This window comes from Lissotriton helveticus, chromosome 7 (assembly GCF_964261635.1).
Source record: "Lissotriton helveticus chromosome 7, aLisHel1.1, whole genome shotgun sequence".
Lineage (NCBI taxonomy): Eukaryota > Metazoa > Chordata > Amphibia > Caudata > Salamandridae > Lissotriton > Lissotriton helveticus.
Window position 1 is genome coordinate 86,252,079 of NC_136068.1, and position 13,838 is coordinate 86,265,916.

Here is a 13,838-nt window from a genome sequence, read left to right on the forward strand (position 1 = left end):
CGATTGCAAAAGGCTTTGATGCATGTGTCTGATGGTCGCACGGGCGACGTGGAAGCCGGTGAGTGGGGGAATGGTGCATGGAGAATGGAACTGTCTGGGTTAGGTCAATGATTCATATTCTGGAATTTATTGTTAATGCTTATAAAATTCATTAGTGTGTGAGCAACCTTGTCCTAATAAATGGCCTTTTCCATATCACAACCGCGTGGAGTGTGGCTATTGCACAAAGTCTTACGTCAGTCATGATACGCAGCTTCTTCATGTAGGACAATTCGGTGCAGAGCAATTCCCATACTGCCTCCTGCTGGTGCGAATACTTCCGGCTCATGTTCTACAAGCGCACATAAAAGAAGGAAACAGAAACAAACCTATGTCAGAGGAATAATCAGCAATCTGCTCACTAAAACATGTCCCAGGAACAAAGTGTGACCCTGTTTGTCAAATTTGCAGCTAACATTCTATTGAAAGATCCATATATTTACATCTCTATGCACAATGTGCTGTGGTCTAAAGGTGAGTGCATACCTGTGAATGCATCTGTATTTATGCTATGTCAGTGAAAATAAATTTGGTCCAATCACACGTTATTTAAAGGAAGTGTAATTAAAAACGTACATTCATATGTTTACTACACTCTTTGCATTAGCTTGTATACAATTTATTTCACACTAGTGAAAATAAATGTTTGCCTAATAAAACATTATTTGGAGTAGGTGTAATGACAAACAGGAAGTACGCTTTTTCGTAATTATGCAAAAGTAGGTGAAATCGGTCATATTTTGGTGAGAGGAGGCATTTAACTAAAAGCACCAGGAACAGCACCACTCGCATTCCATTGTTTTCACGCCTTCTCAATAATTCGTTTCTGCAAATGGCGCCATTCATTGTAAATTTTTACGGTGAGTGGCGCGTAATTATCAAAAGTGGCGTAATGGAGCAATTTCAGGGATTTTGAGTAACAAGCATAGCGTGAAATTTTCTAAATTGCACACATCACACTGGCGTGATTCAAATTTCACACTGGTCCTAATTCAGACATTTATAACCACGTTGCAAAGGCCAAGCCCCATGATTAGCTATTTTCCAAACAGTGGCTCTTGAGCTATGTTCACACACTATACAATTAAATACTCATTAAATTAGACCAGAAAGAAAAGGAAAAAACCTAATATAGACATAATATCACAAATACCCATGTATACAAGATAAATAATTTTAATGAAAAACAAAGGGCGCTCAAACAATTACACTCATACTATACATAAAACAACACTACATGTGAAAAATCAAAAATACAGTGGCAGAGGAAAATATATATACAACAATTAATACAGTACACAATCAAACAATAGTGTCCTCTGGAATTTAGGCCATGTTGTAAGCGTCAATGGCGTTTCAACCCAAAGTTGTTTAGAGGGTCATCATCAGGACAATAAACTTCAGGAGTGAAAACCGACCACTTAGTAAAGTATTCTTAGATTCTCTTCTGCAAGGTACTCCTCCTTTTATCCAACCAAAAATATTTGCTTGTTTGGAAATATCTGTAAATCAGGGGAGTCCTGCACGTGTGAAAATCATGTACTAAATATAAAATCATCAATGGAAGGCGTCAACTAATGGTACCATTTGAACAATGCTCCGGCAGGGTATATAAATCTTAGCAGCATCAGAGCACTCATAGATTAATTAATTACTGGAAAAGCTCCATGTGAAGTGTCCCGTCATCCAGCAACCGGCAAGCAGAAATCAGGAAGAGCCCCATGTTTAGGCATAGCACAGCTGCATCTTCTGGGTCCTCTAAATCGAAGATCATACCGCGGACCATCATTGCTTCATTCTATAGGACCATGCGACAGGACTGTGCTGCCGGTCTGCTTAAATACCTGGGACTATAATGAATGCACATGGAAGAAAAGCATCTCAGATACTAATATGCTTTTTATTACCATTGATGAGGGAGGAAGAGGCCGCATCAGCCACGCAAGACTCCCCACACTCAACAATTAAAATAAAAGACCACTAATAATCAATACACAGAAAATCAGCATGTGTAATATGCGTTTAATTTCTTTTTAATATTGAATATATACACACACACACATATATATATATATATATATATATATATATATATATATACATGCACACACACACAAGGCGTGTTCTTATCCAGGTAAACATGGATTGAATACGCCTTTATGTAGACCACAACCCATCAATAATTCCGCACTAGGAAACCTCAACGACCTGCTTGCTTATCAGTGTGTACAACTTTCTGTGCGTTTGTGTTTTTGGGGTGAGTGTGATTATGTCTATATCCAGGAAGAGAGATATGCATGTGAAAGTTGCATGTCCGTGCTTAAAAAAACAGGTAGCTTTGTAACTATCTCATGCTCTGAAATAATGCTCGCCGTGTGTGCATTTAATTGTACTCGACATGCAATGGACCTATCAATTATGCTAATCTTAAACGTGATTGGTTTACAAAACCCAAAAGCTAATGTGATGAAGGTTGTATGTGCATCTAGCAAGTCACATCTTTGAGTGCTCAAGGGAATGGTTCAGAATTTCATCCTTTAAATTTCAATCAAATAAGGACCTTGTCTATTGGGCAATAGTAGACCGCTTGAACAACCAATGGGTATATTAGCAACGTGTGATATACCAAAGTATATTAGGAAGAGCAATGATGTCCAATCTGTAATGGTACTAAAGTCTTAGGGCCCGATGTAGGTGGCTCATTACCGTTCGGTAAACCAGAAATTCTGTAAATTTCAGGCTTACCGACCGGTATGAAGCCATTTCCAATGTAGGTGATAATTCGGTAAATATAGAATCGGTATTTACCGATTCTGTATTTACTGAATCATTATTTACCGAATCGGTAGATGGATTGTAGGAAGCACATTTAAGAGTGCTTATGTTCTTTAAGGATTCGTTATTTACCACCAACTACAAGTTGGTGGTAAATATCAAAAACCTTAAAAAAAGCAATTTTGTGCTTTTTAACTGTGCCATGTGGCAGACATACATGCCCTTAGGGCATGTATGTGTGCCACATGTGCACACATGCACGATTCAGGGGTGCAACAGGGTGTCAATATGACACCCTCCCACCCTTGAATGTGTTCCCCCTATTACCGAATTGGTATTTACCGATTCGGTTATTCCCATTCATTCCTATGGGCCAGTGGATAACCAGTGGATAACCCACCCCTGCTTAGATCACCTGGCCCATCTGTGGCTATGAGGAGCTCTCACCTTTAGATGCCCCAAGACTGCTCTGGAAATCACTTATAATCGCTCTAAAGTAATCTACACTGTCATCCCCAGAATGCTCATTCCTTTGACCAGTTTGGTGAGCTTTCATTCCTCCTTTCCGAAGAAAGTCTGGCAATATGGCTCCTATAATGGCTGGCCAGGGTTTCTGTTTATGAAGACAACTAGCAGCCCGTCCCGACGTTGTCCAGGTAAGAAATAGAATGTGTGTAATGTGTGTATTTGGCAAGGGCAATTTATTTTAAAATCTCGCGGTAGACAACATTTTTTGTTTCATTAGAATAGGGACGGAGAAGACCCAGCTGCAGCCCTGGTTGATGTTAGCAGGCCCGTGTAATTGGTGTAGTGATCCGCCCCCTGAGCCGGGCTACAGCCCTGGTTGATGTTAGCAGATGTGTGTAATGTCGTTGAATGAGAGAGTTATCAGCTGCGGGGAAATCCGTTTAATGAGAGAGTTGAGTGACAGCGAGTAGGAGAGGCTGCAGTAATTGTCCCCGCAGACACGCTCATTTGCGTGTTCCCCCACTTGAGGCCCAGATGCAGGCCTGTTTGATGTTAGCAGGCGCGTGTTCCCCAGCCTGAGCCCGGCTAGAGCCCTGGTTGATGGTAGCAGGCGCGTGTAATTTTGTTGAATGAGAGAGTTCGGTAACAGCGCGCAGGAGAGGCTGCAGTAACGTTACTTACCAGGCCTCCAGGTGAAGGCGTTTGTCACGCCCCCAGCACATGGCCACAGCAGACGATCTTCTGATTAATGTACGACCCACATGGCATGAAGGGCGGAACATAGCACACGCCGCCAGCATGCCCCTTGATGCGGTGCAATTGCGTTCACATGGCATGAAGGCCGGACACACGCCCCCAGTGTTTCTCACGCCCCCAGCGTGTCATGCCCCCAGCACATGCACACAGCCCACGATGTGATGGCCGTACCACACGCCCCCAGCGCAGCAACGTAATTGGCGCTTGTATGTACGACTCACATGGCATGAAGGGCGGACACACGCCCCCAGAGTTTGTCACGCCCCAGCACACGCCCAAAGCCCACGATCTAATGGCCGTACCACACGCCCCCAGCGTCAGTCACGCCCCCAGCCCACCCCCACAGCACAACCCAGACACGCCCACAAGGGACTACTTTGCTGGCACGGTTCTTTTAAATGTATAGAGAAGTTGTCCTAACGGCTAAGGCGCTCGACCTCAGACCTGGGGATCTGGGTTCGAGTCTTGGTAACGACGCCAAACATCGTGTGATTCTGGGCAAATCACCTAATCTCCCTGTGCCTAACAAAAATGGATGTGTGTCCTCATGTAACGTAACTGGTACTATGTAAAGCGCTCTGATACCCGATTTAATTCGGGTCAAGTTCGCGCTGTATAAAACTCTGCAAAAAATAAATAAATATGGTGGCCGTCTGCATAGCCTATGTCCTTCTGCTGCAACTGGCCTTTCCAACGCTGTATAGGGTGTTGTGATTGGTGCTGTGGTTCCTGATATTACCCGCCTCAACGGTTTGGGCTCTCTCTTTATAATATTAGTATGGATATGGATACACCCTTTTTTCCCACCAGTGGCTCCTTGAATTGGCTCAGAACTGGCCCTCCAAGACCAGTCTTTAGTATTTGCCTGGATCACAGAAGAAGCTCGACCCATGTAGTATTTCCTTCTCTCCCACCCAACAAAGTCAAGGAATAAGCCAGGGCATTGCTAGACTGCTTCTGCAACACCTCCTTGGAAGTCTTTTCTGCCTTGTATAGTCACATGAAGGAGAGGATATGCCTGACCCTGAAGGATAAACAGCAGAGGCCAGCAGTCTGGATCAACATGGAGGATGACTTGAGTAACAGAACCCGCCCTGGAGATAGCAGTCTGGTGGTGTCTGTAAGTGATGTGGTGGTGTCTGTGAGTGATGTGGTGGTGTCTGTGAGTGATGTGGTGCTATCTGGCTAGGACAGACTTGTACCACAACTACTTCATCTATGTGTACTTGGATCAATCTAAGGACGGTCCCTTCTGGCAAGCCTGCTTTGCCTCTGGACCACTATGTTGTCTCTCTTTGTTTCTTAATGCCTTTGGGTGCAAAGACACAAGACAAACATAGCAGAGCATACCCGGACACACTGTAATGTGAACCATTATTGAGAGAAAGAGACAGACTAGAAAAACAAGAATGAGATAGAGACATCTTCATGTTGTAAGGGAAATGCATGCATGTCTGAGACTACCCGGACAGTTGTGAACATTGAATTCACTAAACATTGACAATTGTGTGCGCCAATATGTGCATCAGTGGAGTAGATCAATGTGCATACATCCGGATCACTTTGTGCAGTACCCTCACCTCGTGGCCCCTGACAATGTCCCTCCAGGAGTTTTCCAGGCGAATGCTGGTCTCATTTCCTTCTCGGATTTCCCAGTGCAGGCGAATATCGCGAGATAAACGGGGGAGACCATACATGCTGTAGGCAGTCAATTTGTTCCGGAGCAGCGCAACTTCAGTAGAAATCTGTGGAAGATACACAATTGTCAATGTCCTCCAACATAAAGAAGCAAACTGGATACAGACCTTCAACCCCAACTTGACTAGATTAAACAGTGATGCAGAATTCCACGCTTTGATGTACACTCCTGCACCTCTATTGGAAATTAAAACACTCAGTAATTTAATCTAATACCTTCTGTTATTGGTCATGTTATTGTGTATGATTGCAATCTGCACTTATTTTGATTCATAACATGCGATGAGTATAGTATAGTCCCTTTTATTGAGGATATCGAGTAGCAGCTACTAAATTGACGACTGCAGAGTTTAACATTCAGGAGTTACATATGTAATGAAGTATTGTTATCACTTTCTAGTAACAATTTCTGTAGTGACAATGGCTTTTATTGTACATTGGCAAATGTCACCAAGTAGATTGCTTTAAACGTACTTATTTTTACTACATTTTTGGGCAAAAAACATGCCAAGGCGAGATGCATGTCCTGTCCTCAGCCAGTCCCAAAAGTATTAAGACGTGATGTGTCTTGTTCTTTTGCTGATTATTTCCTGGTGGCTACCTCACTGCCAGTGTTCTATGTTTAAAATACATTTCAATTCAATTCAATTAAATCTTTATTTCGGCTACTTTAGCCATAAAAGATACATGCACAGAAAATACATTTAATTCAGTGGCATCTCACCTCTGATGAGCATGCAGAAACACTGCACGCATGCGCACAAACTGTCTTTATTTTAACTTTTCCTCGAATGCCAAAACTACAGTAAGGACACCTGAAAATCCCCTCTACCCAGGTGTACGAAGGCTAGATTTACATCATTAAAATATCATATCCTATAGGCTTGTTTTGATGGCTCCCCTTGACTTTTCAGGGAAACCATTGAATCAGAACTATGTCTGGAAAGAAAGGAAATATGGGGAGTGGAAAATGGGTAGAACAAAAGCACTGCTGATAGAGTTACACAAGAATGAAAGGCATGCAAGTGATATGACCAGTTACTTGACATTCCTGGACTAAGTTTTCACAAATCACTTTGTCAAATTTTGTGTGTTCTCCGTTTTGTTTTGCAGACTCTGCCTACACCTTCAGTACATCTGCCTATCAACAAGCGAGTTAAATGTGTGGTTTTTTTTCACTTCCTTCCTTTGCATACAGAAGTTCGACATAATCTTTAGAAGGTTACCAGTCCCTCCACATGTAACACAACCCGAAATAGCCTTATTACATTTCAGCTGGGTGTAATGCATCAGTATTCCTGCACCCGTAATTACCAATATGATGGCGAGCTGTAATTATGGGTTGCTAGAATACCACAGAATTCCCACGTGGGACCCTTCACAACCCTTAAGGGATAAGGAACTACTGCAGGAATATGCATTACCACACCCAATTCTAGTGGTCATAAAAATAAACTATTTTATTACAGTTCGTTCTTTGTGGCATTGCAATGCTAGCTGTTGTGATCGGAGATTCTCCTCTCTTGATATTACCATATTCTGCGTGTTTTAGCCTTGTTGTTGTAGAATAATACTAATTTAAGGAATTCCCGAGGGCGTGGCTAACACCCAAAGATGGCAGATAGATTTTATTTGCATAGTTAATTAAAACCATTGCAGTACAAAAGAATTTCAATTAAAAACAAAAGAGTACATGCATAAAAATACTGTCATCACATTTCTAGTATTTATAAATTATTGCTAAAAGCGTTGCTCTACACCTGCGGGTGAAACTATATGGTATATAGTTGCTTTTTATAGCTGCAATTCTGGCATTTTCTGCTCGCACAACCTCAGATATTTTACTAAGCAACAGTTCAGTTGTGGATCGGTGGATGCGAAGCTTGCCAGTACTGCTTGCCTCCTAGTGCGTACCCCTCGTATATTAAATTGTCGTTTTAACAGTTGTTTCCGTTTGATTAGAAGTTCTTTGCAGGAACATAAAATATGCAACAGGTCTTCTGTCGCTGATCCATATAAGCGGCATGTCGAACCTTCTTTCTCCCTTAGCCAAGGTGGTAAGTGCTGTATACATGGTAGCAAGCCGAGCCTATGTTTCATGAAACTGATCTTTATGCTTTTTGCGTACCCAAGGTTAAAATAATTTTGTGATGTACGCTTCACATAGGAGCTTAAATGGCAGCATAACAGCAGAGCTCTGGACCAGAAAAGACACAATGTGGTATTGGCTGTCAGAGGATAAACATTCTAAGTAAAAAACTAACTCCCTCATGTCCAAAGTGTTCCTCATGCGGCTGTTGGAGTCCTTTAAGAGGTTCATGAGCTATATCACACAATATAACGAGTTAGAGCGTCAGTCACCCGATGTGTGTGAAACAAGCTTCAAAATGCCACCCGTCTCTCCTCAAAGGGATGTGTTATCGCCTCGGACATCAGGCTGCAAGATTGGATTTACAACCCTAAACTCAAACAGGCCAGCGCGATGAGGTTCCGTAAAAATTATTACGATGTTCTGGGCATTACCGAATATAGACGAGTTTGGTATCTACGAACCGCAAAAGACGAGTTCGGCAAGTGTGCGAATTTTGGCTACACTACCTGCCAGGGTTCGTCTAATATTACGTGTTCTTCATCTGAACCCTCGGGTTCCATTTTAGATACGGCATCCATTTTGTTTCTTGCCCTCACGTAGTCAGCGAGCAGGTAACTGTTCGCCCCTTGACCCTCTAGTTCCCAAGCCTTGCGGAAGACGCATATTCCTTTCATGCGTCTTTATGGCCGGAGGAATGACACAGCAAAGGCAGATGGCACAGCTTGAGGGTAATCTGATTGTACCGGTCTATTGTGACAGCCTTACAGGCAATGGATCCAACTCTTTTGATCTCGCGATCATGCTTCCGATATTACCCCCACACTCTTTTCTCTACACATGTCTGACTTCCTTGCAGCTGCTCTTGTCTCTCCTTCTTGGTCATTTACAACACTAATGGGTGTGCCTAATGGTGGGAAGATGTACTTTTACAGTTGGGAACGGGCATGGCTATTTATAAAGATGTTCCGGGATTCTGAACACATGAAAGCGACCCTTTTTGAAGTCTACTGTGGGAACCGGATTGTAATCTTTTGTCCACATGTTATGCAATGGCAACATTCTGTATAAAAGAGAGCGACCTACATAAGGAATTTGAAGCAGACTCTCAGAACCTACACACTGTTGTACTTCTTGTGACTTTTTGCCTCCCTGCAGTAATAAACGCTGATCTTTGACGCCGAAGGAAGTATCCCGTGTCTCTGTAATTTGTGCGCCGAAACAGGTATCCCATGAAGGTTATAGGTGTTGTTCCCTGGCACCGCTGGTACTGTTAAAAGTCCAGTCCTTCAGTTGGCGCCCAACGTGGGGCGACTTCAGCGGTACCGGTCCAAAGCCTGATGATCGTGAGGAACTTCGTGTGAAATCTCCAAGGGAAGGTGCACCCCGCTTCATCGATCCTGTTGTCGAAATAAGTGGCCCGAAGTTTTTCCCTGCGAAGATTCCCGCCTCCTGACGGCTGCGACGGACCGATGCCCTGACTGTCGACCTGTCTTCGACGCCCGGCGCAGACCTTATGTACAAGCGAGACGATAGACGGGCCTTCCTGGTGACGCCATTGAAGTTCTGAGTTAAGTATTTGTGGGTCGCTCCCAGTCCTTAGTGGTTGTTCTAGCTTCTTGAAAGCTTTGTTGTTAGCCTTTAAGGTTTTGTTGTAATAGCTCACCGAGCTTTGTAATAGCCTCCTCAGGCTTTGTGGTTAGCTCTCCGAGCTTTGTGGTAGCCTTAAGGCTTTGTTGTATTGCATGGTTCCATTGCATTTGTGGTTCTTAGTATTGGTCCTTAGTATTATTTGACAGTTGCAATTGCCAAAAACCGAGGGTTTTGACTTACACGAGGTTTAATTACTTCGGTAATCCTTGAAGTTTGATACTAGGTTAGTGTGCACGATGCCTAGCCATAGTGGTTTGTTTCATATTTTCCAATGTTGCGCAATGGATTCCCGGTTGGAGGATTCGTGTCCGATACCTCCAATTGGAACTCCGATACATGATCTTTATAGTCGACATGGGGTGGGTCCTATAATATATAATGATTACTGGGTCCGCTATACAAAGAAAGACGGTGACCTTAGATGGCCACCACATGGAACTTTTGAACTTTCGATTTTAGACAATCTTGAGGCTAAATTATTTTTAAAGAAAGCTAGGCCAGCTATGTTTGATTCCTTTCGGATATGGCGTAAAGAGGCCAAGCAGAAAGAAATCAAACAACTTAAAAAGGATCAAAAGCAAGGGTTCGTTCCGATAATGCAAACTATACGAGAATGTAAACAGGACAAAGAAGAAAAGGAAATGGAAATCTCTACTAGATTGCATCATATGAAAATAGATAAATGTTACCCGGTTTTACCGAATAATCTAGAAAAGAAAGAAGAAGATTTAAAGGAGGATTCCTTGTTATCATATTTGATGAAATCACCACCTCCTTATGTACAGGGTGCTACTGCTCCTGTAGCTGCTCCTGTTATTCCTCCTGTAGTTCCCCTTGTTGCTCCAGCGGCTGCGGGTCAGCCCGTTGTTAACACTACGTTTGTTCCACCTCCTGTCCTTGTTCCTACTGCTCCTGTACCTGTACCTTCGCAGACTGTTGTTTCTGCTACTCCGACTATCTTGTCAGTTCCTACTATGCCTTCCTTCACCTCCAGTGTTGTTGCCCCTGTTTTTCTTTCCCCTTCTGTTCGTAAGCGTGTTCCTAACTCTGTTGCTACCCTTTATTCACCTCTTCCTGGTCCGTTATTTTCGTCTGATTCATCTGAAACTCCTCAGAGACGGAGTCAGATCCCTAGTGGTAGGGAGAAAGAGACATTAATAACCATGGCACATAGGTGGATAAGACATCCTGCTAATTACACTCCTCGTGTGGTCTTTGATACATTTTCTCAGTTTAATGAGCCTACGCAGAGATTCGTGTTTGAGGAGATGTGTAACTTTTTGAGGGAAGAATGGTATAATGATGATGTAGATAATGTACCATCCGACATAATTGAACTTCAGAGTCACTTTTCGAACGGTATGATTATAGGAGACGATGTACGACGTGCCTTGGAACGCTTATTAGCGTTTAGATCCACAGCACATTCTCGGGTGTCCTCAGATGATACCACCGAGAATTGGAAAGCGGTTCCTGGTCAATATCCCATGAGAGAGGTTCCGCCACTGTGGGTGCCTGGTGATCCTAATGCAAACCCTGTGGTTCTACCGCATTTTCGAAGGGTATGGATACATCTTCCATGGAAACGATCGGAAGTTTTGCAAGTGAAGCAATCCTTACCCGATCCGCGTAAAAATCCGGCTGGTTATTATAAGGAGTTATCACAACTGGTGGAAGCTTCTATTATGAACCTTGCCGACATCGACATGTTGTTTGGCAATGTTGTACCGCAACCAGTTTGGGCTAAAATTCGTCAAGCCAATCACGCAGTTGAATTAGGGGGTGATTGGGCTGCACTGCTAGCGGCTGATGCATTACAAGTTGGTGGGGCTAAGCCCGACCAGCTAATCTTAGACTTGCCGCAGAAAATCATTACGCTCATGAAAACTATCATGCCAGCGATGAAGGTGAACTGGGATAAGTTATCAGCTTGTAAGCAAAAGAAAGACGAGAGTGTCTCGGATTTCTTTACAAGGTTTGAGGAAGCGTTTGTCGACCACAGCGGCCAGGACATGGGCGCTGAGGGAGGCCAGCGGTTATTTGTTGACAAATTTGTGTCGAATTTGTTGCCTGAATTAAGCAACAAACTGAAAAATTCAGAGAGTGTGTGGGCAGTTTCAACCCCTGCACAAATACTAGCAACGGCCCAGTATTATGAGAATAGGGAAAAAGAAGAAAGTGATCGTGTAGAGAAGAAAACGAAGGAGCTAAAAACGAAGGTTTTGTTACAGCAAGCATACCCTCCACGATCAAACCAAACTGATTCACAACAGCAGTATCGACCACGAGCACAGCCCGATAGGACACAGCCGCGTTCTGACAACTTTGATTATAGATCTTCCCTTGGGTATAATCAGTGCGCATATTGTAAGAAAGAGGGACACCTAAAATATGATTGTCTTGCCTTACGGGACCGCCTAAATGGTGTGTCAGCACGAGGAAATCGTGGTAGTGGTCCCCAACAGGCATCACGAGGTAGAGGTCGTGGTTCATCCCACAATCAGAGTGATCGTTATCAAAATCAATCAGATGCAAATAATTGTTTTGACCAGCGAAATGCAGGGTCAGTCCGATCTGCACAGTATAATGTGGACGATTATTACGTAGAGCATGAGACTGTTGTAAATGACCATTACTAGGACAGCCAACGACAAAGAGAGGGAGTAGTGTCAGTTCCGGTCGATCAGAGTGGGCCTTACGTTGCAGTGGCTACATTGGGTGTAGTTGAGCCTTTTCTGTTAGACACTGGTGCGACGAAAAGTTCCATCATGCATTCGAAACTCCTTGGCGCACCTTTGTCTGGCTTAACGAACGTTTCCGTTGGATTCTCTGGCGCCCCTGTTAGCAACCCAGTCTCTAGTCCTTTGCCTCTTATGATTGGTCCTCGTGAGCTAACGGCTCCACTGATTCTATCTACAGGTTGTGGAGAAAATCTTTTGGGCCTGGATTTGTTGAAACGATTATATGCAACATTGTATTGTTCCCCCGAAGGAGTGGAGCTTACATTGGGACGGAGAGTGATCTCTCCAATGTATTTATCGGTCGATAAATTCCCACCGGAATTGAGTTCCCTCCCTGCGTCCTTATGGGCCACAGGTCCCAATGATGTGGGCCTGTTAGACATTCCACCCTATGTGATTCAATTGAAACCAAATGCGCGATTACCGCGCTTACCTCAATATCGTATTTCTCTTGAGGGCGAACGAGCGCTGTTAGCAATCGTTCATGATCTCATTGGAAAAGGTGTTGTTGAAGAAACTCGTGGAAATGTGTGTAATAGCCCTGTATTGCCAATTCTAAAACGAACTGACCCAACTAAACCTCCTGTGTATCGTTTTGTAATAGACTTAAGAGAGGTGAACAAAATAGTGGTTCCACAATTTCCTGTAGTTCCCGACATTACGGCTTTACTAACAATGATTCCGGCATCTGCCTCCTGGTTCACAGTGATCGATCTAAAGAATGCTTTCTTTAGCATCCCAATTGCAGAGGAAAGCAGAGACCTATTCGGATTCTCATTAGGTGGTCGCAGTTTTAGGTTAAAATGCGCTCCACAGGGCTACTGTGAGAGTCCGTCAATCTACAGCCAAGCACTTAAAGGTCAACTTGATGCCTTTGTATTACCTAAAGGTGCAGCTTTGATTCAATACGTTGATGATCTTTTAGTGGCAGCTGATACAGAAGCTATTTGCAAAACGGCTACAGTATCATTGTTACATTTTCTACATAACTTACACCACAAGGTATCGCCTTCAAAGCTACAGTATTGTTGTCAAGAAGTTACCTATCTAGGTCACTTATTGTCAAGAGAAGGGAGAAGGTTGACCCCAGAGAGAATTGCAGCGATTACCCGAATGACTGTGCCAAAAACCCAGAGAGATGTTCGTGCCTTTTTAGGTATTACGTCCTATTGCAGACCTGGATTCCAAATTTTTCACTGTTGGCGAAACCATTGATAGCCCTTACGTGCAAGGATGTTTCATCCCCATTGCCTTGGACTGAAGAGTGTCAGAAAAGTTTTTCTGAATTACGTGATGCGTTGTGTTCGGCTCCTGTGTTGGGCACTCCTGACTACAGTAAGCCATTTACACTATACGTTCACGAGAGGGATGGTTGTGCGTTGAGTGTCCTGACACAACCTTTTGGTGGTAAGCAACGCCCATGTGCCTATTTTTCTTCGACTTTAGACCCAGTAGCAAGAGCCTTGCCAAGTTGTTTAAGAGCAACAGCGGCAGCTGCGGCGTCCATTCGACAGTCCGCAGGTTTAGTCATGAATAATATGCTCACGGTAATGGTTCCGCATGCAGTTGACACTCTATTGAATCAAACGAAAACTCAACATCTGACGAGCGCAAGATTG

The 13,838-nt window shown here is 43.5% G+C and overlaps 1 protein-coding gene across 3 annotated transcripts in view; it reads right to left on the reverse strand.

Annotated features, from left to right (window-relative positions):
- LOC144768144 (pleckstrin homology domain-containing family G member 6-like) overlaps positions 1-13,838 on the reverse strand; it is a 191,000-nt gene that overhangs the window by 49,983 nt on the left and 127,179 nt on the right. For all 3 annotated transcript variants that reach the window (XR_013598486.1, XM_078651579.1, XM_078651580.1), the window contains exons 4-5: positions 5,619-5,783; positions 236-331 (exon numbers count right to left, since the gene is read on the reverse strand). Coding sequence is in view for 2 of the 3 variants with exons in the window: in XM_078651579.1 (XP_078507705.1) it covers positions 236-331; positions 5,619-5,783 (261 nt within the window). In the remaining variant the exon portion in view is untranslated. The remainder of the gene's footprint in view (positions 1-235; positions 332-5,618; positions 5,784-13,838) is intronic.